This window comes from Oryctolagus cuniculus, chromosome 2 (assembly GCF_051225735.1).
Source record: "Oryctolagus cuniculus isolate XC-2025 breed Fujian yellow rabbit chromosome 2, ASM5122573v1, whole genome shotgun sequence".
NCBI lineage: Eukaryota > Metazoa > Chordata > Mammalia > Lagomorpha > Leporidae > Oryctolagus > Oryctolagus cuniculus.
The window spans coordinates 68,402,892-68,428,386 of record NC_142868.1 but is presented as its reverse complement, the minus strand read 5'-3'; the positions used below and the strand labels follow the sequence as shown (position 1 = coordinate 68,428,386).

Sequence of the window (25,495 nt, the reverse complement as noted above, 5' to 3'; positions counted from 1 at the left end):
GCCAAGCTTCAGCCATTGCAGCCATTCAGGGAGTGAACCAGCTGATAAGATTCTCTCTCTCTGGATCTCTGTGTGTGTGTTTGTGTGTGTCTCTCTCTCTCTCTCTCTCTCTCTCTCTCTCTGTTTCTCCCTCTCTGTAACTCTGCCTCTCAAATAAATAAGTAAATCTTAAAAGATTTTGAGAGGCAGAGTTACAGATTGAGAGAGAAAAAGACATCCTCTATCTGTTAGTTCAGTGTCCAAATGGCTACAATGGTCAGTGCTGGGACAGGCTGAAGCCAGGAGCTAGGAGATTCATCCTGGTGTCCCACATGGATGGCAGGGACCCAAGCACTTGGCCACCCTCCATGGCTTTCCTATCACATTAGCAGGGAGCTGGGTAGGAAGTTGGACCATCAGGGACTCTAACTGGTGCTTATATGCAGCAGACTTAACCTGCTGTACCACAACACTGCCCTCCTAGTTCTTTTCTGTTCATGTAAAATCTGCAAACAGTGAAATGCCTAGATCTTGGGTATATAATAGCTGAATTTTGGGAAATGCAAACACTTGTGTAACTCAAACCACTATTAACATAACGATGCTTCCCATTCCTCCCGAAATTTCCCTGTTCCCTTTGATGCCTGTCCCCTCTTCACATTCCCAGAGACAGGGACTTTGGCGATCTTGTTTTCTACCATAGATTAGCTTTGCCTGGTGTGGGATTTTGCATGGATGGACTCCCACAGCATGTGCTCTGCTGTGGGTCCGCCTTGGTGTTGTGTGTGATGTCTGTCGTGTGTGGCATTGCGCTGCACCGCTGCACCACAGCCCTGCCGGCACTCCCTGATGGATGCTGACTGGATTCCAGGTTTTGGCCCTCATGAATAAAGCTGCCGTGAACCTTCTCTCACACATTTCCTTGTTAACACGTGTTTTGGTTTCTCTTGGGAAAATATAAAGAGTAGAGCTGCTGAGTCCTAGGGTAGTATATGTTTAATTTTACAAGAAACGACCAAATGTTAAAAACCATATGCCCAAAGTGATTGTGTGATTTTACACACCCACTAGAAGCTAAGGTGTAGATTTTTTTTTGGACAGGCAGAGTTAGAGAAAGGTCTTCCTTCCATTGGTCACCCCGAAATGGCCCTATGACAGGCGCACTGCGCCAATCTGAAGCCAGGAGCCAGGTGCTTCCTCCTGGTCTCTCATGCGGGTGCAGGGCCCAAGCACTTGGGCCATCCTCCACTGCACTCCCGGGCCACAGCAGAGAGCTGGACTGGAAGAGGAGCAAATAGAACAGAATCTGGCGCCCTGACCAGAACTAGAACCCAGAGTACCAGTGCCGCAGGCGGAGGATTAGCCTAGTGAGCCGAGGCGCCGGCCTGCAGTGTAGAATTTACTAAGAATAGAATGAGCAACTTCACGGGAAATAAATTTAAAATAGATGCAAAGGAGACACGTCTCCACTCTATCCCTGACTGTAGCATATAAACCTGTAGAAAAGAAGGCTGACAAAACTAGCTCTTCAAGATCACAACCAGGATAATCCTACAACCACCAGGGAAATACAGTCACTAGAGAAAAACATTCCTGTGGAGACAAAGCAAGAAGCAGTTAAGGCCTAGTTCCAGGCAATTTTCCGGGTGAGCCTAACAGCCACTTAAGGAACCCTCCACTCTAAGCCTGCGACAGTGACGTGGAAGGAGAGAAGGGAAGGTGCCCCGTGCGTCTCTGCAAACGGGCTGAATGTAGGACGAGATGGGGAAGGGCTGTGGCCATGTCCCCGCACGGGAAGACCAGCTGATGCCCTCTGTCTCCCATCCACTCGACAGTCATTTCAAGTGGAGAGAAGACTTCATTTGTGGGAGGTATGATCTGACAACTTTTAGAGAAAGTACAGGAGTGTATGACTCTGAATTCTTACAGAAGACACAAAAAGGTTAGCTGTGAAGGAAATGAGTAAGTTTAACTGATCAAATCAAGGACTTGTGCTCATCCAGAGAGCATGAAGAAAGGCACAGGGTGAGACTCAAACAGCAGTAGCACATGGGGGTGATGCACACACTGCCAGCCTGGTAGAAGGAATGGGCAGGTGGCATTACGGATTTTTACCGGAGAAGAAACAGTGAAAGAAAGGTTCAAAGACAGTCCATTATGAGTGACAGAAATGTCAGCTTCAGTTATGATGAGACCCTTCTGCACCTACAGTAGCAGGATTCGTGCAGAGACAAGACACCAAGGCTTTTAGTAGGAAGTAGTCTTTTTATTATTTATGCCAGCATAAGGCCCAGGTGGGATTTCTTATCTAAAAGCCTAAGCCCAGAACAAAGAGGGCTGTTTCCTTAGATATGGCTTTAGCCTCTTTGTCTCCCTCACTTGGTTCCATGCCTACATTGGATTGGATATTGTGATGTTACATGGCAGCCACAGGAATTGATGCAGTACTGGGCGTGTATACATTTTTCCTCCCACGCACATACTGAGCCGTAGCTGTCTGCAAGGGTCAACAGCATTGCTGTGTACTAGCAAGCAGGACCTGAAGTGGTCCATAGAGGCAGGTCGGGACTGCAGCGGAAGCATTCACAGGCAGGCAGGTAGCAGCCACACTTCATTCCCAGGACAGATGCTTCCCTTTTCCTTTTTCTGACCTTGGGAAGGCTCTGCCACAACTTTAATCCTTTTAGCAACAAGTTTAATTAAAAGACAAAGTCCTCTGCCACACGGCTGGATTGGCAGATAGTTAATTCTTCAGGGAATGAGGTTATGGGCGGTGAGAATCCTTACCCACTGCAGGTAGAAAGCTATGGTAACAATTTTGAAAACCATTTTGGCAACTTCGGTAATGTTGAAAATACACAAAGTCAGAAACCTGGCTGGTGCCTGTGATACATTTCCTAAAGAAATTCCTTGTGAAACGTATTTATGAGTGTTCGTAGCATTATTTTTTGTGCTATTAAAATCCTGATAGCAGTGCTGGCGCCACGGCTCAGTAGGCTAATCCTCCACCTAGCGGCGCTGGCACACCAGGTTCTAGTCCCGGTCGGGGCACCGGATTCTGTCCCGGTTGCCCCTCTTCCAGGCCAGCTCTCTGCTGTGGCCCGGGAGTGCAGTGGAGGATGGCCCGAGTGCTTGGGCCCTGCACCCCATGGGAGACCAGGAGAAGCACCTGGCTCCTGCCTTCAGATAGGCACGGTTTCCGGCTGCAGCGCAAACCAACGGCAAAGGAAGAGCTTTCCCTCTGTCTCTCTCTCTCACTGTCCACTCTGCCTGTTTAAAAAAAAAAAAAAATCCTGAAAGCAATCAGTCATGGTAGAATTGATAGGTAAATTGTGATATACTTTTGCAATGAAATAGAAAATTAAAACTTTTGCTGGCATAAATATAAAAAAGTCAAAAATGTAAACTGAACTCTTGTTTAGGAATATGTATGTGCCTGTAGCATAAAATCATGAGGACTGATACAGTGATAAACAGACTTCTGAATAGTGGTAACCTGCAGGTTGGCAGGGAGATGCGTGCAGGTGGGGGCCCACTGGCTGCTTCCCATGTTAATGTTCTCTTTCTCTAGCTGCTCAGTGATCTCAAGGTTGTGCACCTCCATATTTCACAGGCAAGTGTTCTCGTGTATAGAATATAACTCATGATTCTGGTGCCAAGATAAAAATGTTAAATAAGTAAAGACAGATTGGATATAATGGTTCTTCATAATTTTTGTTAATCTGTTCCTTAGAGCTTAAGGAAGATTTTATTTGGACTAATAAGATCTTGAGATACTGTGTTTTGTTTAAAAAAATATATAGTACCTTTTGGAGGTTTCAAGATGGCAGAATTGGGAGGGAGCTTCCTGGTCTAGTCTAGGGAAAGATAGTTTAAAATAAAAAAAGGTGAGAGACGACAATCTCAGGGAAGAGTTAGGGAGAAAACAGCAGAGGAAACTCCATGCAAATTAGAGGGACACAGTTGTCCTACATGGAGGTGTGGAGGTGACAACTCAGGGCCCCAGTACTCAAACAGTATTTTTCACTTTGTGTTTCTATGTGGGTGCAAACTGTTGAAATATTTACTTAATATATGCTAAACTGATACTCTGTATATAAAGAGAATTGAAAATGAATCTTGATGTAAATGGAAGGGGAGAGGGAGCGGGAAAGGGGAGGGTTGCGGGTGGGAGGGAAGTTATGGGGGGGGGAGCCATTGTAATCCATAAACTGTACTTTGGAAATTTATATTCATTAAATAAAAGTAAAATAAATAAATAAAAGCTCAAACTAGAACTGTAGGTCTTCAGAATCCTACTACAGAATATTACTGTAGCATTTTAAAACAATGCACCGAGTAATCATGTATTCTGCAAGTGGCCAGTTAACGGAGGGATTAAAGTTCACAAAATACTGTCCTTGCCGACAAGGACTTTATCGGGAGTGGTGTTGGACAGCTACACACAAGATAAAGGGCAGCAGAGCTTTTGGTTGCTTCAGCAGAAATGGGAGAACCAAAGAGACGGCAGGAAGAGAGTGAGCATACAGACGGGGTTTGTGAGGGAAGCAGTGGGCAGGAAGCAGTGAGGATGGCGCCTCCCATAGGATTCTTCAGCCGGAGCTGCCTTTACCCGATGGGAGGCACTGTTTTTGTTTCAAGCTTTCAGAACTCTGTCTCTAGAGGCAAATACGAACCATCAGCATGTTGAAGTTGATTTGTCTTGATATTCTAGGTATTTCTGACAGCGTGCATATTTGGTGTCTAGAAGGAAAAAAGAAGAGTGACCTCATGGAGTTGGATATTGTTTTGTCTGCATGTGAGAAAGCAATCCGGGAGCATAAGTAAGTCTTGATGTTCTAGTGCATACACGACTGATTCCCCTTCAGGTACGACTGTTGCTTAGTGGGCTTTTGTATGTCTTCTCATTATTCTTACAGCTTAGATATTTTTGTTATGATTTTCCTTAATCCTGTGAGTCACTAGCAGTATGTTTTTATATGTCCAAATATGTGGCTTTTTAATTTGTATTTTTGTATGAACTCTACCTTAACTGTCGTCGTCAAAGATCCTGATGGTCTGGTGATACTGACTTGAAATGTTGAGGCTTTCTTTATGGCCTAGCACGTAATCCGTGCGGAATCTCTAAATACTAGATCTGGGGAGTTTAATTATTGCATCTGGATGGAACCAGTAATTACTCAGTTTTTCCTGGTATTTGTGCTGTATATATTTAGAGACCATTTTATTAGGAACATCATGCTTTAAATTGCTCTGTCTTATAAATGAGACATTTATCATCAAGTAATGGTGACCTCCATTGCTAGAAATGCTTTTTTGTCTTACTATCTATTTTAGCTCATCTGATATGCATCACTAGCTTTCTTTTGGTAGCATTTGCCAGACGTGACATGCGTATCACAGGCGTACCTAAGACAGATCGCAGGTTTGCTTCCAGACCACTGCAGTAAAGCAAATGCCACAATAGAGTCACGAATTTTTGGTTTCCCAGCACATTTGGAAGTTACATTTATACCATACTGTAGGCTTTTAGGCATATAATAGCTTTGTGTCTAAAATATATATGTATAACTTAATTAAAAATATTGTATTGCTGAAAACCGGTAATGAGCTCTCTCCGTGAGTCATGCTGTTTTTGCTGGTGGAGGGATCTGGCCCCGAGGTTGACAGCTGCTGACTGATCAGGGTGGTAGATGCTGAGTGGCTTTGACAATTTCTTCAAGGCAAAAACGGAGTTTGCTGCACTGGTCGACTCTTCTTTCCCTGAAAGCGCTCTCTGGGGCATGAGATGCTGGTGGGCAGCACTTTGATCAGTCCTGACATTCTCTCTGCTTTCCCAGCAATGTCCATGCACGGTCTCAGTCTGCTGTTGTCACGTCAGCCGCGTCACAGCCCCTTCAGCAGGTGCGGGCTCCATTGAGAGAAGCCCCTACTCTGTTCACCCCGAGCGGCAGCTCCTGTCTGCCAGGTTTGGCCATGAGAGCGCAGCCGTTGGGTCGCGTCTTCAGGCTCCGCTGGCAAGTCTGTGCTCTTGCTGCTTCCCTCACATCCGTGGTTACTTTCTCCACCAGTCCTGACCCCCGTCACTCGTCCGGAAGTCCGGAAGGAGGGAAGCCACATCTTTCAGGTCCTGTTGTTGTTGATAGTTCTGACCTCCTTGCAGGGATCGCGAAAGTTCTTGGTGGCATCTAGAACTGTGAATCCTTCCCAGGCCGGAGGGTGGGGGCCTGAAGCCAGGCTTCATCGTTTGGGCAACAGGCAGTCCCTTTCCAAGTGGCTTGTTGGAGAGGTGCAGGCACCACACGGACCCTGGTAGGGTGTCTGGGGGGCGTGCAGAAAGGCACGTGGCTCAGCATATTGTCTCAGCAGGTGTGGGGGCTTTCCCCGCAGCAAGCAGCCCACGAGGCTCCAGGTGAACGCTCTGTGCCGTTTCATCGGGGTGGCCTCGGTGGCCTGACAGCTTCTGACTATCCTTTGTTTTTCCTGACTTAGAAGTGGGAAGGTCTGCTAGTGTATTTCTTAGCTGCATGCATGCATGCAGCCATTTATCCCATTTGTTGTTTGTTGCACTGTTTTGGTTTTTATATCTACTATTTCTGCTTGGTTCTTTTTTGTGCCTTCAGTTCGCGTCGTTCCTGGTTAGCATCCTGGGAATACTGTCTAAAATCCATTTGATGGAATCAGCTCTCCTAGGGGTTTTCCTCTGGGAGCAGTTGTGCTGCTCTGGCATTGCTTCTCTGGCCTGGGTGCTTGTCAGGAGACAGGAGTGCCACGGATGGAGGCGGCAGGGCCGGGGAGCGGGAAGCCCAGTCGCTTGGCCGTCACCCCAGGCCCCGCAGAGAGCAGTGCCAGGAGGGTAGGTCACTCCCTGGGAAAGGTGAGGAAACAGCTGCCCAAGGTCAGTCTCCCCACTATTCCCCAGGCCTCACAGGCCCGGGGCTGCCTTTAGTCCTGAGGACCAGGAGACAGGGTCGAATCCCTGCCAGTGACAGGTGTCTGGGAGGCCGTGTGTGCGGGGACGGTGGGGAAGACACAGGAGCCGGCCCTCAACAGCCAGCCACAGCCTCGGCTCTCACCTTTCCCCTTTCAGGATCCCTCCCCTTGGGGTTCACAGCCTCGTCTGGTTCTGTGGCGGTTCCCCTCTGGGGTTCACCTGCATTGATGTGGCGTGGGGTGGGTCTGTCACACTAGAACTCAGCAGTGTCACTGTGAGGAGAGCCTGGTTTTTTCTTCTCTGCTCTATAATCCAGAGCCAGTTTGCTGTTAAAACTGGTTCTCTTAACGCACCAACACTGGCTTTTGTTATCCTTTTCTCATTCATAAATCACCTAAAGACTTACTATAGACTTGGGATATTTTAGGGAAACTGGCCTTGTTAATTTACCTTTTAGTATATTTTAAATTTTTATTTATTTGTTTGAGGGATAGAGGGAGCATCCATCTGCTGGTTCACTCCGCAAATGCCTACAATGGCTGGGGCTGGGCCTGGGCCGGGCCGAAGCCAGGAGGAAGGAACTCAATCCAGGTCTCCCACCTGATGGCAGGAGCCAAGTTACCTGAGCCACCAGCACTGCTTCCCACGGTCTGAATTAGCAGGAAGCTAGAATCGGGAATGAGGGCCAGTTATCCAACCTAGGAGCTCTGATATGGGATGTGGGTGTCTCAATCACTGGGCTAAAGAAATGCCTACCCTTGGGGCCAGCGCCATGGCACAGTAGGTTAATTTTCCGCCTGCGGCACCGGCATCCCATTTGGGCACTGGTTCGAGTCCTGGTTGCCCCTCTTCCAGTCCAGCTCTCTGCTGTGGCCTGGGAAAGCAGTGGAGGATGGCCCAAGTCCTTGGGTCCCTGCACCCACATGGGAGACCCAGAAGAAGCTCCTGGTTCCTGGCTTCAGATCAGTGCAGTTCCAGCCATTGTGGCCATTGGGGAGTGAACCAACGGGAAGGAAGACCTGTTTCTTTCTCCTTCTCACTGCCTGTAACTCTACCTCTCAAATAAATAAAAACAGTCTTGAAAATAATAAATGCCTACCCTTAGCATATTAAGTTCTTGGGAAGTGACTTAGGAAAGGGACAGATTGGAAAATCCAGGACCTAAAATGCTTGAAAATCTGAAACTGAGCACCAACATGAAGCCACAGTGGAACATTCCACACCTGACCTCATGTGACAGACTGCAGTCAGAACACATACTTAAAATGTCGCATAAAATTATCTTTAAGCCATGTGTTTCAGGTGTATATGAAATATAAATGAATTTTCATGTTTAGACTTGAGTCCCAGCCCCTAGAAGTCTCATTATGTATATGCACATACTCCAAAATCCAAAACAATTGCAATACAAAATGCTTCTGGTCCCCGGCAGTTTGGATAAAGAATACTTCACTTGCATTTTTCACAGACTTTTAAAATTACAAAACAACGTTGTTTTTTGTTGCATCAAACAATTCCTGTGAAATCACTGATCCATTGTGTTTTTGCAACCTCTAGGTTCTCAGCCACGTGGAACACTTCCCACTTTCCAAATAAACACCTGTTTGGGGGTCTGCTATTTGTAATACACGTGACAAGCCTGAACAATTTTTTTTTGCTTGTCAACAGACTCGCTCGTTGTAAGCAGTATGTCAGTGTGTATAAGCAAGGAAGTATGTCATGAAATGCAAACGTCACAAATTCTTAGGATACTCCATAACTAGGTCTGGATGAAGTGGCCAGGTTTTTTAAGCACTAAAACTTGAAAGAGCTGTGTCTGAGCATCCTGTGTAGACTGTCACCTTGTGGCTGATAGAATCCATCAGTTTATCATCATTAGAATGAGCCGCAGCAGAGAGGCCTGGCCTGTTTTTCTTATTAAAAAAAAAAATTTTTTTTTTGACAGGCAGAGTGGACAGAGATAGAGAGAGAAAGGTCTTCCTTTTCTGTTGGTTCATCCCCCAATGGCCGCTGCGGCCGGCGCACCACGCTGATCCGATGGCAGGAGCCAGGTGCTTCTCCTGGTCTCCCATGGGGTGCAGGGCCCAAGGACTTGGGCCATCCTCCACTGCACTCCCTGGCCACAGCAGAGAGCTGGCCTGGAAGAGGGGCAACCAGGACAGAATCCGGTGCCCCGACCGGGACTAGAACCCGGTGTGCCAGCGCCACAGGTGGAGGATTAGCCTATTGAGTCATAGTGCTGGCCAAAAAATTTTTTTTCACATCTGAAAATTTGGTATCTATATTAAATTAGAAATTCTTCTTCACAAGATAGGACATATAATTTGTACCTGTGATAACAGGACGTCATAAAACTTGCCATCTTAAGCATTTGTAAGTGCACAGGTCGGCAGTGTGAAGTAGATTGTCACTGTTGTGGACCCCGCTCTAGACACCGTTCATCTGGTCAAGCCCAAACCTGTGTCCATTAAACTATCCCCTTCTCACCAGCCCCTAGCAAGCACTCTTCTACTTTGTTCTGCAGACTTGACTACTCTGTGTAACTCATAAGTGGGATCATACATTTGAGGGTACTTAAAAACAAAATGGAATTAAAAGATAGTTATTTGGTGCACAAAATTTTGAAACCCATGCATAGTTTTGCCCTAAAATCCATTTTCCACAAACCTTCTGAAGACCCCTCATATGCGTCCCTTTGTAATTAGCTTATTTCACGCGTCTGTCCTCAGGGTAATCCACGTGGTGGCCATGTTGTCAGAATTTCCTTTTTAAGGCAAATAGAAGCTTTAAACGGATGCAGCTCCATTTGTCTGTTCTTGCTTTTGTTATCTGTGTGTTGATGTGACATGCAATCCCTATTTTTTCCACTTGGGACGTTACTGTTTTAGTCTTTAATGCATTCTGAGTGCATTTTGAAGTATGTGTGGTGTAAGGTAAGGGCCAGCTTCACTTATTTTACAGGTGGACCTGCAGATTTTCTAACACCCCTTGCTGAAGAGCCTGCCTTCCCCATTATGTAGTGCTGGCACCACACTGACGATCAGAAGCCCCCAGTGTATGTGAAAGTTTGTTTCTGGATTTGCTATGCAGTCTTATTGGTCTGTGTTTCTGTCTGTATTCCAGTGCCATCCTGTTTTGACTACTGTAGCTTTGTAATATGTTTCTAAATCAGAAAGTATGAGGCCTGCAGCTTTCTTAAGATTGTTTTGGCTTTCTGGAGTCTTTTGATAGTCACATGAATTTTAGGATTTTTTCTAGTGCTGCAGAAAATGTCACTGGACTTTTGATAGGAGGTGCAGCGAATCTGTGTATTAAGTTTTCTAGTCAATAAGCATGGAATGTCCTTCCAGTTATTTGTGTCTCTTTCTCCGCATTCCTGCCAACACCCATGTTCTGGTGGTGTTTACAGTAGTCATCCCAGTGAGTAGAGTGCCATGTAGACCTGTCTGCATTCCCCTCGTGTTAGTGTTGCGTGTCTTTTCAGGTGCTTCATGACCATTTGTATCTTCTTTGGAGAAAATGAGTGATACAGCCGAGAGATACAAATTATTGTTTAATTTTTTTTTTCATTTTATTTGAAAGGGAGAGGGAAGGGGTGGAAGAGAGATACTGATTTCTTCCATCTACTGTGGTTCACTCCCCAAATGCCTACAATAGCTGAGGCTGGGCCAGGCCAAATCCAGGAGCCAGGAAGTCAGTCTGGGTCCCCCACATGGCTGGCAGGGACCCAACACTGAGCCACCACCTGCCGCCTCCAGGGGTGCACGTCAGCAGGGAGCTAGAATTGAAGCAGAGCTGGAACTCAAACCAGGCATGCTGATGTGGGCTATGGGCCGCCCAAGCAATGGCTTCACCACTGCATCAAACCCCTGCTCCCAAGAGTTCTAAATTCAAACAGTAAAACAAATGCCAGAGATAAGAAACACTGTACAAGCTGAGTGTCCTTTATCTGAAGTGTTTGGGACTGAAAATGTTTGATTTCTGAGCTTTTCAGATTTTGGAATACCTGCACACTTAATTGGTTGAGTGTCTTTAATCCAAGAATCCAAAACTGAGTGTAATGTTGGCACTCAGCATTTTGGATTTCAGAGCGTTTTGGATGCTGGGTTTTTAGATGAGGGGTGTTCAACCTATTATGGATAGCTATAGACTGCAGGCTACTTCAGCAACACACAATACACATTCTTCTCAAGATCACAAGGAATATTTGTCAAGACAGATCACAATCTAGGCCATAAAAAACACAACGCTAAGAAATGTAAAATAATAGAAATCTTACAGTGTCTGGTTGCAGACAGATAGCTGGAAAAAAATTTTTAAATACTTGGCAATTAAACAACATACCTTTTTTTTTTTTTTTTTTTGACAGAGTAGACAGAAAGGTCTTCCTTTGCCGTTGGTTCACCCTCCAATGGCCACTGCGGCCGGCGCAGCATGCTGATCCGAAGGCAGGAGCCAGGTGCTTCTCCTGGTCTCCCATGGGGTGCAGGGCCCAAGCACTTGGGCCATCCTCCACTGCACTCCCGGGCCACAGCAAAGAGCTGGACTGGAAGAGGGGCAACTGAGACAGAATCCGCCGCCCTGACCGGGACTAGAACCCGGTGTGCCGGCGCCGCAGGCTGAGGATTAGCCTAGTGAGCCGCGGCGCCGGCCACAACATACTTATAAAGAACATGTATGTCAAAGAAGAAATCTTAACAGAAAACTAAATGTGTTTGAACTAAAGTGAAAAATATGGGATGCCAGGAAAGCAGTGCATCAGTCATCTAACTCATCTTAGCAATCCAGGTACAGAAGCAAAGGAAACCCAAAGTAAGCAGGAGACTAATAGTAAAAATTGGAGAAGAAATTAAATAAATTAAATATAGGAGCTCACGTGTTCTGGTTTGAGTATGATTTGCCTCTAAACTCATGCAGCATGTTAAACCCCAAAGTCGTTAAGTTAATGGTTCTAAGAGGAAGGAGGTAGTTCAGCTAAGGTGATTTGAAGAGGGTCCCTGGGTCACTGGGGTGAGCCGTCAGATGTGGTTCTCACCGCAGGGTTGCTTAACAGTGTGAGCGTGGGCACAACCACTCTCTGGCTTGCCCATCGTTGGTGAAGGGCACTTCTGGTCATTTTCTTTGCTGAGACATGTTTCCTAGATTGTCTGAGAAAGTACCACAGGCTGAATATTACATCTTAAATTTTTTTAAATGGTACATGCCAAGTTGTGCATGTATATTACATATGCTAAGCTGGAGAAACACATTTCAAAATCCTTCATGATACCTAATTTGATCCCTTTTTTTAACTCCTCTACAGAGAAAGAATAGAATCTAAAATTTGTAAAGAAGCCATCAATAAATTTCATTGTAATATTAAAGAAGAACTCATCAAAATGGTAAGCTCACTGACAAATTTCTTGGCCTAAGGTTTTTCAGCTTATCCTGAGGCAGTATGCTGCTAGCATAGAAAAGCTTGCATTTTCTGGCAATATGGTAATAAAGTCATTAGCACTACTCATATTTTACATGCTATTTTTAAATTAAATGTAACCTATGTCAAAATGATTAATCTTGGGAAATGCACAGGAATTATCTTTCGTTTCATACAGCTTAAAGAAGCCCAGATGTTGAAAAACCTGAAAAGGAAGAACGCTAAGGTAAGTGACGTCAGCAATTAGGGTGATGTGACTACACGATACTAACACAGGTGGTTAGGACCTGACTTTGGGGTTTGCTGCCTTTAGAATTTTGTGTAAGAATTTTTATCTTTTTAGACTCTTATTTGGTTGATGTTCAAGGAAGTGCTATTAAATCTTTTTGAAAGATGTCTCAGTTGGTCTAAAAATGGCTATCAACGTCCAAAATGGTCCCTTATATGGGTACGTGTTGAGTAATGTACATTTATTGCTTTTGTGAGTGTCAAAAAGCAAAACCTTTTAGAGCACTGTCTAAGGCAAAAGGGCAGCCGGGAAGAACACCAGGTTAGGAGTCCTGAGAGCTCACCTGTAGTCCTGGCTCTGCCCCCTCAGTAGGCAGCAGTGGGAAACAAGCCAGTGAACACGGGATTCCCCTTTGCTTGTTTGTGAATGAATGGACCGAATGACCTCAGAGGTTGCACCACCAAACTTCCACGAATCCAGGAGTGCAAAGTCACTGTTCCTCTGCATTGGTAACAGAAATGACCTTGAGAAATATACATTTGTCTTCTGGCAATTACACATCTTTTTTTCTTTCAACTGTAATCTCATTTTGGTCATTTCTACATTGTTTATGGATGTCCAACAGCAGAGTTTTAGGTAGTGACTAATGAGACCTCTGAGATAAGAAAACTTATTGAAATAGTTTTAAAAATACAAAACAGAGGCTGGCGCCACGGCTCACTAGGCTAGTCCTCCGCCTTGCGGCGCCGGCATGCTGGATTCTGTCCCGGTTGCCCCTCTTCCAGGCCAGCTCTCTGCTGTGGTCAGGGAGTGCAGTGGAGGATGGCCCAAGCCCTTGGGCCCTGCACCCCATGGCAGACCAGGAGAAGCACCTGGCTCCTACCATCGGATCAGTGCGGTGTGCCGGCTGCAGCGGCCATTGGAGGGTGAACCAACAGCAAAGGAAGACCTTTCTCTCTGTCTCTCTCTCTCTCACTGTCCACTCTGCCTGTCAAAAAAAAAAAAAAAATACAAAACAGATCACAACACTGTCCTGCAAGATCACATCTGTCTAGCTCATGGGATCTACTGAGGATCTAGCCCCTCACCTTCTCCAGATCATCCTGAAGTAGATCCCCCACCCACACTATTCCAAGGTTCCCTCTTTTCCTGGCGGTACACATCACAAAATTAACAAAGAAATTACTCTTACTTAGGTGATTGTAGATATCAAGAAGAAAAGGCAGCGTTTGGTTGAAGTCCAGGATGAACTGCTTCGGTAAGATAGCAACAGTCCTGTGACAGAACATACCTCAAGGAACCCAAGTGTGCTACGTCATCGGGAGGCGTTAATACTTGCTGCTGTGCCATACGAAAACTCCAGGTTATCTTTGAATTTGGATGCTCAGTGAGGGCAGGTTATGCTACGTCGCTGTAGCCCCCATTAGCAAGGGAGGATTTGCCACTGATGTCCCGACTTCTCTCAGCTGTGGCCTGACAGGCACCCCAATTAAATTCATGCATAAATTAATGCAGTTAGACTGCCTGGCTTTGAATCCAGGCTCGGCCCCTCACTGCCCGTGCAACTTTAGCCAAGTCACTTAACCTGTTAATAACTCCGTTCCCTCTTTAGTATAAAGGCGTAATGCTATCTAACAGACCATCGGGTGTTGTGAGAAGTGCTTCATGGGGATGGCACATGGTTAAGTGCTGTATAAATGTTGGCAGTTTGTGTTGGTGAAACACAAACACCGTGGGTGGCACTCATGTGAATCCACATTCCCAGAGGCTGGACCAGACGGTCCCGGAACTGGCCAGCCGGGGTCTGGTTGCAAAGACTGGAGCCCACAGCAGCCTGCAAGTGTTTCTTCCTGCTCTTCTGTACGTGTTGCGTGAGCTGGGAGTGTGATAGTAAAGCAGTACCAGGGAGGCTGTCTGCTCTGAAGGTGTACGACAGCTGAGAAAGGCCGGTAGAAAAGACAGTGAAGCACAAAGTACTGTCGCAGGAGTTGAAGAGGGAGAATTGGTTGTCTAGTCCTTTGGTTTCCAAATTTAGACTACAGACAGGTGCTGGCCCAGGCTACAGCTAAGAACAGCCAAGGTAATACGACAGCCTACATCTAGCAGTCCCCTGGGTGCGGGGCGCTTTCCTGATTTCACCCATTGATCGTCCCTGTCATCACTGAGGGAGGTTATTATCTCTGGTGATAAGGCTTCATTACATATTTTAAAAACACACTTCTTTAGTTCCTTTTCTACTGGAGAGGTATATTATTGTTTTAACTTTACGTTGGGAAAACTAGGCACGGAGAGGTAACATACCAACAGTCAAACCCCACAGAAGTGGGGGAGCTAGGATTCGCTGTCAGACCCCAATTCTGCCAGATCAGTAGTGAGTCTAACAAAACGCTGCACTTGTCCACTGTAAAGGACAGCTTACAGGACTTATGTTATGACATCATAGTAGACAAGAGTTTAGTTAGCATTTTTTTATTTAACAAAATAAAACTCCTTTTCTATTCCCTTTGTCTATAAGATCCAAGTTCTCTCTGAGAGCTGACGCAGCTGGCCCCAGCGGCTCATCTGCGAGGCTGAAAGCTGCCTTTCTCCTACATTTCAAATTGAAACCCGGAGCCTTTCATGCATTCCTGCTGTCAGAGCTGAAGGTAGACGGAGCAGCCACCACCCTGGTGTTCCATCCTTCACCCGGTGTACTTCTTTTCGCTCTAGGTTAGAGCCCCAGCTGATACAGCTACAAACAAAATACGACGAACTTAAGGAGAGAAAGTCATCCCTGAGGACGGCAGCAGATTTCCTATCTAATTTAAAACAGCTCTATCACGAGTACTCAGATCTTCAAGAGAAAGAACCAGACACAAAGGAAACGGTAACTTGGAGTTTTTTTTTACTTTCGACTCTGCCTCAGGAGGGGAGCTGCAGCAGTACAGGAAAACCCGGGCTCACTGAGTTCAATAAGGGAAGAGTAGGCTTTGCACAACCACATTTTTTATGTCTAGCTCATGTTCTTGGTACATGTATCTAAAAAGCCATTATCTATAAATGGCAAGAAAAAGCAATATTATTGGATTAATAAAAAAAGTAACTACAAAATTTTTTATTTGAAAGTCACAGGTAGAGGAGAGACAGATCTTCCCTCTAGTGGTTCACGCCCCCAGACGGCTGCAACAGCCAGTGCTGGGCCAGGACCTTCACGTGGGTCTCCCACTGCTTTTCCCAGGCCGTCAGCAGGGAGCAGCCGGGACATGAACTGGTGCTCATATGGGATGCTGTTAGGCCACAGCAGTGGCCCCCATTTCTGGACTTTTTAATATACACTTTAAGTTGTCCACCTAGTATAATTTTACATAAAATGTTACCAGATTTGTTTTCTAAATTCAGCTTTAAATTTTGACACTGATGCAGTTTTCCTGAGCCCAAAGTACCTAACTAGTCTAAAGCTTAAGTGGACTTGGTTATTAAATTTAGAAAAATAGCAACCACTTTCATTAAAACAAATTCAGCGACTGTACCTTTAGACCATATCACTCCCAGCTGTGTTCTCGGCCTCACCTCTTTTCCTAAACTAAACCTGTAGCACCAAGCAAGTTCTCCTCCCTCCACTCCCTGAGAGCAGGTGCTTAGTGTCTTAATTAGGCTCTTGAATTCTCTCAACATATGGTAAATTGTATGCCAGGAAAAAAATCCACTGTTTTCTAGGTAGTAGTCAGAAAACTAAAGAGGAATTTAATCAATTTTGGGTTGGCTTACTAGTTTAAACTCATGAGTTGATTTTGTTCGACTTGCATAGTAATTTTGTCTTATTGGAAGGATCAGTTCCATGATTAAAGTTTTCTTAGAGTGGATTTAGAGTTTTTTTTCCCCTTATGAGCTATTATAAGCTGGGTGTTCTCATCCTTTGGTTCTTCCAGTAAAAGTAAACCTGCCTAATGTTTTTTGTTGTGTGTTTTAAAATAGACATGAGATCAGACAGACTTGCTCAAACCAAGTCTTGACCTGCCCCAGGCACTCAGATGTACAGAGCCACTCCTTTGCAACGTTCTACGAATTCTATCCTAAGGAAATGAATTAAAACCAATTGTAAAAGTGAAAGGAAGAGGAGTTGACAAGTTAGATCTTTTCCATTGGTTTCAGATTGAACTATGTAAAGACAGGATTGTAAGAGTTTTTGATATTAGCTAATCTGAATTATTTTCTTTCAACAGTATGATTCATCCAGCCTTCCAGCTCTGTTATTTAAAGCAAGAACCTTTTTGGGAGCTGAAAATCATTTGCAAAATATCAACCACCAATTAGAGAATCTCCTTGACCAGGACTGAGGAGACAGCCGTACTGAAATGTGCCAACTTAGTCCCCTGCGGCCTCTGAAAACAAGTAGGGTCCAGTCCCCAGGATTTAGTACTGATTAATAGTTTTAGAGGCCATGATCCTTTTAGGATAATGTCTTGAGTAATTTAAAAATGTTGAAACCCTATCTGAATCAGCCGCAAACATGTATGTTTTAACCTGTAAAATTAAGACAATGAACATAGACTAAATACTACAGTTAATTTGCAATAAAATTGATTTACTTACATTATTTTCCAAGTAACATTTGACAGACTGAATATAATTTTTTGTTACAAATCTCGCAGATTACAGGCTGCTTATGTGATGTCCACAGTTGGCTACTCTTGTAGTACTTCCATAATGAGGTCATCAGGAATCTCATCCACTCCACTACTGTGACGCAGAAGACTGCTCTCTGCAGCCTCTGCTAATTCAGCATCTTCAGTGGCTTCTAAAAAGCAAGCATCATCCATGCCATTGTCCCAGCCAGGGTCAGAGGATGCACCTGGGGATGGTTTATGAGGGCTCGTGGTTTCATGGTTCCTAGTTTCATCTGTTGTAAATTCTTCTTCCTTTAAAAAAAAAATCTAGTTGTAATTCGACATAGACTGAATATATAATGAAATCACCACATATTAAGATCTTAAGACCAGTTCGATAGGAATGAGAATATTAACTGTTTCTGGAGTTGGCTCAGATACTCCTTAGACTCCCCATTTGAAACTGCCTGCAGTTCTGTGGCACAGATGTTTCAGCATCCCCAGCAGGTGCTACAGCAAGGACAGACTTACCTGTTCAAGTGGCCTGTGTACCTGTTAAAGACAAACTGCCAAGGACTAATCACTAAGGCTTACATGAGATAATAGTGATGTTAAATTTCCTTAAATTAGGTGTGGAGCCTCCGCCTGGGGCACCAGCATCCTGTAGGGGCACCGGTTCAAGTCCCAGCTGGGCCCTGCACCACGTGGGAGACCCAGAAGCAGCTGTTGCAGCCATTTGGGGAGTGGATGGAAGAATAAACCTTAAAAAGGAAAGGCCCCACAGAGTATTATGTATACTTACTGGTTTTAAAAATATGAGCCCAGATAAAAATGTTGTAATATTATGAGGAAGATTTTAAATTATTTGGGCAAATAAAGATCTTTGAAAGAAATGTTGGTGGTATTATTAGATTGTCAAACCACGATTAAAACTGCTGGCATAGTGGGTGAAGCTGCTACCTGCAGTGCCAGTATCCCCTATGGACACCAGTTTGAGATCCAGCTCTCTGCTGTGGCCTGGGAAAGCAGTGGAAGATGGCCCAAGTACTTGGGCCCCTGCACCCTCATGGGAGACCCAGAAGAAGCTCCTGGCTTCGTATTGGCGCAGTTCTGGCTGTTGTAGCCAGTTGGGGAGTGAACCAGCAGATGGAAGACCTCTCTCTGTGTAACTCTGACTTTCAAATAAATCTTTGGGGGAAAAAATGGCAGCAAAGGGTATATGCAATTTTTTTATTTGAAAGGCAGAGTCACAAAGATCCCACATCCACTAGTTCACTCCCCCCAAATAACCGTAACAGCCAGGGCTAGGCCAAGAACCTGGAATGCAATCCAGATCTCCCATGTGGGCTGCAGGAAGCAGAGGAGGCAGACAAGAACTGGGCACTCTGATATGTCTGCTGCAAGCACTGTGCCAGAAAGAAAGAAGGGTATTTTGGTTTATACAACCAGAAACCTCTTTAATGTCTAGGACTGGTTAAAGTGTACTAAGTCTTATGCAGTAAAGAGTGAGGTATGTGTCATTAAATATATACTGAGGTAGGAAAATCACCAAGATGGATCTTCAAGTGAAAACAATGTGTTACAAACATTGTGCTTAAAAAGCTTAGTGGAGGCCGGTGCCACGGCTCACTAGGCTAATCCTCCGCCTGTGGTGCTGGCACCCTGGGTTCTAGTCCTGGCTGCTCCTCTTCCAGCTCTCTGCTGTGGCCTGGGAAGGCAGTGGAGGATGGCCCAGGTGCTTGAGCCCCTGCACCCGCATGGGAGACTGGGAGGAAGCACCTGGCTTTGGCACGGCGCAGCGTGCTGGCCATGGCAGCCATTTCGGGGGTGAACCAACAGAAGAAAGACCTTTCTCTCTCTCTCCCTAACTCTGCCTGTCAAAAAAAAAAAAAAAAAAAAGCTTAGTGGACAGTGCTCCTGGTTCATTTATACTATAATACCAAGACTTAGTAATGACAATGATACAAAACTGCACTTACCTCTTTGAGAAGAAACAAAAGACATACTTCAGCAGGTAATGGCAAACCTGAATCAGAAAGATAGTAAAACTGTTTTTATGTAAACATTAACTTTTACTTTATGGTAAATGTAAAAATTAATAACTCACAGTCAGTTTTGAAGTTTTCTGCTTTACATATAGGATCATGACATTTTTGATACCAAACTTCATTTTTCAGATCAACCAGAATCCTTTGTTTAAAAAAAGAAAAGTATTAAGACCTAAGCTGTATAGAAAAATAAATCCAACTCAATGCTGTCTAGAAGAAACATGACTAAATCTTCAACTAAAAAGTAAAAACAAGATACACAACAAACAAAACCAGTTGCCTAAAATATCACACAAAATGGACTTCAGGAGGAAAACGCACACACTGACAGAAGATCTCCCCGAAAGATAGAACAGCTCTCTCCCTGTGTCCATCAAATTGCACAAAATGGAATTTGAGCATTGGTCTTTAAGAGGCGCATATTACTTATACATATATATACTATTACATGTAATATTTCACCGCTAAAAAATAATTGGATATAATCTTATTTTTTTTGTAAATGTCCACGCACAGAAGACTAGAAAGATGCATCAGTGCTAACTGTAGTTTTCACTGGGTTATAGGACTGTGGGGATCTTTTTTGGTGACAGCTTGGTGTATTGAGCATATAATTCTCTTTTAAGATTTATTTTTAAAGGGAGGGAGGGAGGGAGGGAAACACACATGGAAGCAACTGAGATTTCTCTCCACACTGGCTCTTTCCCAGTGTGGCTACAAACTGCCAAAGCCAGGAGCCTGGAACTCCACCCAGATCTCCCTCACGGGTGACAGACCCAAGCTCTTGGGCCATCTGCTGCTTTCCCAGGCGCTTTAGACGGACAGGAGAGCAGCCAGGACTTGAACTGGTGCTCTGGCATGGAACAGCAGCACTGCAAGCTGCAGCTTACTGTGCGAGGCCACAACAGTGGCCCAAGAATAGAGCTTTTCAAGATTGTTTTTCATTTAAGAATATCAACCATAGCACTGAATCATGCCACACATTTTCCAACACACACTTGGATCATCTCCCCCTTCTAGCACATGTGCTATGTAAGAGTATCAGCTTTGACATTAAATATGAAATAACATTTCCCATGTTGTAACTAGATTTCTGTTTTATCCCCCTTCTGACTATATCCCTTTATTATTTTAAATTATATTTCTAGTTTTACTTCATCTTTTTACTTCCTCTTGTTTTGCCAGGAGCATTTTAAAAAATTACCTAAAACAGGGCCTGGCATTTCTAACAAGCATCCAATAGCTCAGTAATGTGTGATTTATCTATATGCAGTTAACACAGCCTTAACCTCCAGCTCTGTAGCACAGAGGAGTTGTCGTCTTGCCGCAATCGGCCCAGTTTCAATCACTTCCACAGGTATCTAGAACACCCTTTTCATCACATCCACTCCCTGCCTGCTGCTTGCTTTTTAGTCCTTAATCTACTTCAGTCTTCAAGATTATAGACTATGTCATTTTATCAAAGGACAAATAAAGCTGCCGTATGTTAGAAGCAATGTAATAAGATCTCTGAATATTATAAACCCCAACAAATGTAATAATCTAATTAGTTTAACTTGTTACATTTTTATATTGTCAGCTTTATTTCAAAGTTGTAAACATGGGGCCAGTGCTGTGGCTTAGTAGGCTAAGCTTCCACCTGCAGCATCAGCATCCCAAATGGGCACCAGTTGTGTCCTGGCTACTTCTCTTCCGATCCAGCTCCCTGCTTATGGCCTGGGAAAGCAGTGGACCCCTGCTTCTATGTACGAGACTCAGAAGAAGCTTCTGGCTCCAGGCTCCTCATCACCTCTGTTCCTGCCATTGCAGCCTTTTGGGGAGTGAACCAGTGGATGGAAGACCTCTGTCTCTCCATCTCTCTAACTCTGCCTCTCAAATAAATTTAAAAACAATCTTTAAAAAAAAAAAAAAGTTATAAACATTCAGAATACATCTCAGCATTAATAAACAAGATTACTTACATGATGTTATTACTCTTGTGGGCTCTTCCAATGTTCTCACACCAGCGATATTTGAAAATATCATAAACCAACAACTGTTCTGGGAAAAAGTAGCTCCAACGCCTAATTCCTAAAATATAAAGAATGTTTCTAAAGATATCATGACTCGATCCTATAACAGTTAATAAAAAATAAGATGAGTTGTACCTCCTTTAATGTCATTTTTAGTCACCAAGGAAAGAACAAACTGATCGACTTCAGGGTAGGGTGAACACTGAAAACCTTCGATGGTTCCTACTGCAACAGAGAAGAATTATTTAAAAATTGTAACATCTGAAAGTTGAGAACTTAAATTTTAAGTTGCTGTTTAGAACAGTTACGGGTTTTGCAACCCTTCCAGTTTGGGTGGGTGTTTTTTTGGGCGGGGGGGTGGTTTGGCAATTCGCAGTTAGCTCATAGGTTCTTTTATCCTACAGGGAAGTAGATAACATTGATAAGGCCACTCTGTGGTCATGAGGACTCACGACTAAAACGAGAGCACTCTGTAATCATGTCTGAACAGTCAGAACATGAGCATTTTGCAAACCACAAAAATCACCAACTGCTCCCCTACTCTGGCCAACTGCTGTGGCCGTACCACCATAGCTTCAGTTTCCCTCTAGCCCGCCTGCATTCTAGATAAGGGCTACAGAGCTACCCAGAACTGTCCCTGACAACACCCAATTCGGAACAAGCCCAACCTTCCTACAAAGCAGCCTCCCACTGTTTCCAGGACTAACTGACTCAACTTGCTTGCTATGGGTGTGTTCCCTGTGGTCTTTAGGGGGCACTAACAGTTCAATTATATTTGTACCTAAAACTCTATTGTAATGTAGAATGATGCATTTAAAACTTCATGGAGGGGTTAATGTTGTAGTGCAGTGGGCTAAGCTGCTACTGTCAACACTGGAATCCTGTATCAGAGTGCTGATGTGAGTCCGGGCTGCTTTGCCTCCAATCCAGCTTCCTGCTAACGTGCCTATGCAGAATATGGCCTAAGCACCTATTTGGGACACCAGGATGTCCTAGCCCCTGGCTTTAGCCTGCCCCAGACTTGACTGTTGTAGCCATTTGTGCGGGTGAACCAATGAAAACAAGATCATTTTGTCTCTCCCTTATCCCACCCACCACCCACCTCTCTGTTGCTCTGCCTTTTAAATAAACAAAATTAAATAAAATTCTATTTAAGTTTTTTTATTTTTTTTTAAGATGTATTTTACTTGAAAGGCAGAGTTACAGAGAGGCAGAGACACAGAGGGGTCTTCCGTCCACTTGTTCACTCCCCAAGTGGCCACAATGACGAGCTGGGCCGATCTAAAGCCAGGAGCCAGGAGCTTCTTGATCTCCCACGTGGGTTCAGAGGCCCAAGGACTGGAGCCATCTTCCACTGCTTTCCTAGGCCATAGCAGAGAGCTGGATCGGAAGTGGAGCAGCCAAGACTCGAGCCGGCACCCATAAGGGATGCCAGCTCTATAGGTGGCAGCTATACCCACTATGCCACAGCACTGGCCCCCCTATTTAAGTTTTGAAGACAAATAGTTTTCTTAAAATGAAGTCTATATTTCCCTTATGAAATAAGTGGAGAGATTTTAGAAAATATATTAATGTGGGGGCTGGCACTGTGGCATAGTGGTAAAGCCGCAGCCTGCAGTGCCAGCTTCCTATATGGGCACTGGTTCAAGTCCTGGCTGCTCCACTTCTGATCCAGCTCTCTGCTATGGCTTAGAAAAGCAGTAGAAGGATGGTCCAAATCATTGGGCCCCTATACCCTTGTGAGAGACTGGAAGAAGTTCCTGGCTTCGATCGGCACAGCTCCAGCCATTGCGACATCTGGGCAATGAACCAGCAGATTAAAGACTCATTCTCTCTCATTCTCTCTCTCTCTCTCTAATTGAAGGCCCTCTCCCTGTTTTTGCCTCTCTAACTCTGCCTTTCAAATAAATCTTTAAAAAAATAAAGAAAATATATTAATGTAAAAATGAGAGAAGTGAGTTCCAGATCAATGTCAAGAAATACATGTTAAACAACCAGGGGAAACAAATGTGTAAGAAAATGTCACCCAGGCAGTTCCCACGTGTAGGGATGTGAGGAGCAGGCTGCAGCTCTTCACTGGCCACCTTCGGCCTGGCAGGTCAACTTGTCCACACTGAATGTGCTCTGGCTGCAGTAGGTGCAGGAGCTCCTTCAGTGCGAACTAGAGGTGCAAACCATATGGGCATTTGGTGCACCAGTTAAGTGCTGCCTGGGATGCTCACCTCCCATACAGTCCTCGCCACACTCCTGATTCCAGCGTCCTGCTAATGCTCAGACCAGAGAGCAGCAGATGATGGTCAAGGAATCAGAGTCCCTACCAACCATGTGGGAGACCCGGATGGAGTTCCAGGCTTCTCACTTCAGCCTGCCCACCCCAAACTGCCGCAAGCATTTGGGGAGTGAACCAATGGATGGAAAATCTTTCAAATAAATAAAAATTGATAAAATTCTAAAAAGCTGCGAATGCTTCCAAGAAACCACTCCCACAGCTCAAATGGTACAGGAGCTCTGGGATGCAAGACTTAGTCACAGTCGGGTACTGTCTATCTGGAGTTTCTTAATTTTGGTTGGGATGAAAGGCAGCCGTATTTATTTTTAGTCAGAACCATCTGGAGCTTACTTTGCCTGGAAAGCCACAACAATGGGAAAGAACCAAGCGCATGGGAAAACTTTCAGATTTCCATTATATCTTTTTTTTTTTGAGACAGGCAGAGTTAGTGAGAGACAGAGAAACAGAGAGAAAGGTCTTTCTTCCGTTGGTTCACCCCCTAATGGCTGCTACGGCCAGCGCGCTGCGCTGATCTGAAGCCGGAGCGGGGTGCTTCCTCCTGGTCTCCCTTGCGGGTGCAGGGCCCAAGCACCTGGGCCATCCTCCACTGTACTCCCGGGCCACAGCAGAGAGCTGGATTGGAAGAGGAGCAACCGGGACAGAACCTGGTACCACAACCGGGACTAGAACCTGGGGTACTGGCGCCGCAGGCGGAGGATTAGCTTAGTGAGTCATGGCACCGGCCTTTTTTTTTTTTTTTAAAAGATTTGTTTGTTTATTTGAAAGTCAGAATTACACAGAGAGGAGAGGCAGAGAGAGAGAGAGGTCTTCCATCCACTGGTTCACTCCCCCAGTTGGCCACAACGGCTGGAGCTGGGCGGATCCGAAGCCAGGAGCCAGGAGCCAGGAGCTTCCTTCGAGTCTCCCACAAGGGTGCAGGGACCCAAGGACCTGGGCCATCTTCTACTGCTTTCCCAGGCCATAGCAGAGAGCTGGATCAGAAAAGGAGCAGCCGGGACTCGAACCGGCACCCATATAGGATGCCTGTGTTCCTGGCCAGGGCATTAACCAGACGAGCCACAGTGCCGGCTCTGCCATTATATCTTTTCAAGAAAACTTGAAGATGCCCTTCACACAGCCATTTTAACCCTAAAGAAAAGTTTTCTAGGGCAAATGACATAAGTTACAGGGAAGCTGGAATCTGCAATGAAGCTGGATTTAGGAGGCATATTCCAACTGAAGCAAACGATCATTGGCTGCTGTGACGTAATAACAAAGCTACTGAACAAGCCAGAATTTCAGATAACCATTTAAACATGTTTAAAGTACAGATTATTTTGCAGACTTTTTGCATACCACTCTTAAGGATTTTTATTTATTTCCACTTTATTTGAAAGGAACTGAGACAGACAGAGAGATCCTCTATTCCCTGGTTCACTCCCCAGATGCCTCAGGTCTGAGCCCGGCTGAAGGCAGGAGCCCAGAACTCACCTGGGTTTCCCACCTGGGACTCAAGTACTGGAGCCATTACTGGCTGCCTCTGAGGACACTTACTGGCAGGAAGCAGGATCAGGAGTGGAGTAGCAGGAACCCAAACAAGGCATTCCAACGTGGGCTATCAGAGTTTCAAGCAACAATCTGACTCCTACTGCACCAAGCAGGTGGCACATGGTTGAATGGGTTGTTTTCAATGACCAAAACCAAAATAAACTGTTAAATCTACCAAAAAAGTTACACTAACTTGTGGTCATACCATATGAAATTTTAGTGCCTTTTGTATCTTATCATAAATGGGTATTTTACATATTATATAAGCTTTATAAATTTAAATTTAATGGCTACAGAATATTGGTATGTCACCAATCCAATTTTGTTGTACCTTTAATTGTTTTTCCCTACTTATAATAAAGCAATATACTGAAACATATTAATAAAAATATTTACTGGAGGGTTTATGTAAGGAATCTTAAGAGAAAAATCCGCACTTCTTCAGGACGAGCATGGGTAAATCCTGATAGGGCC

At 44.7% G+C, this 25,495-nt stretch overlaps 2 protein-coding genes across 43 annotated transcripts in view; one reads left to right on the top strand and one right to left on the bottom strand.

The window, feature by feature from the left end:
* LOC103345609 (centromere protein U) overlaps window positions 1-18,037 on the top strand; it is a 34,908-nt gene extending 16,871 nt beyond the window's left edge. For 4 of the 7 annotated variants that reach the window (XM_070068364.2, XM_070068363.2, XM_089325731.1 and 1 more), the window contains exons 8-13: window positions 4,694-4,802; window positions 12,216-12,294; window positions 12,508-12,555; window positions 13,755-13,816; window positions 15,268-15,424; window positions 16,761-18,037. In XM_070068364.2, the coding sequence (XP_069924465.2) occupies window positions 4,694-4,802; window positions 12,216-12,294; window positions 12,508-12,555; window positions 13,755-13,816; window positions 15,268-15,424; window positions 16,761-16,874 (569 nt within the window). In that variant the 3' untranslated portion in view covers window positions 16,875-18,037. Of the gene's footprint in view, window positions 1-4,693; window positions 4,803-9,874; window positions 10,081-12,215; window positions 12,295-12,507; window positions 12,556-13,754; window positions 13,922-15,267; window positions 15,425-16,760 lie in introns of those variants that run through there. The other 3 variants (XR_011386307.2, XR_016229049.1, XM_089325732.1) reach the window with 3 other exon arrangements.
* Window positions 17,102-25,495, bottom strand: part of LOC103347617 (DNA-directed primase/polymerase protein) — a 42,617-nt gene continuing 34,223 nt past the window's right edge. For 27 of the 36 annotated variants that reach the window (XR_016229044.1, XM_089325712.1, XM_089325709.1 and 24 more), the window contains 5 exons: window positions 21,340-21,429; window positions 21,154-21,262; window positions 19,252-19,334; window positions 19,124-19,170; window positions 17,102-17,456 (listed from right to left, as the gene is read on the bottom strand). Coding sequence is in view for 30 of the 36 variants with exons in the window: in XM_089325712.1 (XP_089181838.1) it covers window positions 17,223-17,456; window positions 19,124-19,170; window positions 19,252-19,334; window positions 21,154-21,262; window positions 21,340-21,429 (563 nt within the window). In the remaining 6 variants the exon portion in view is untranslated. Of the gene's footprint in view, window positions 17,457-19,123; window positions 19,171-19,251; window positions 19,335-21,153; window positions 21,263-21,339; window positions 24,466-25,495 lie in introns of those variants that run through there. The other 9 variants (XR_016229046.1, XM_051841285.3, XM_089325726.1 and 6 more) reach the window with 4 other exon arrangements.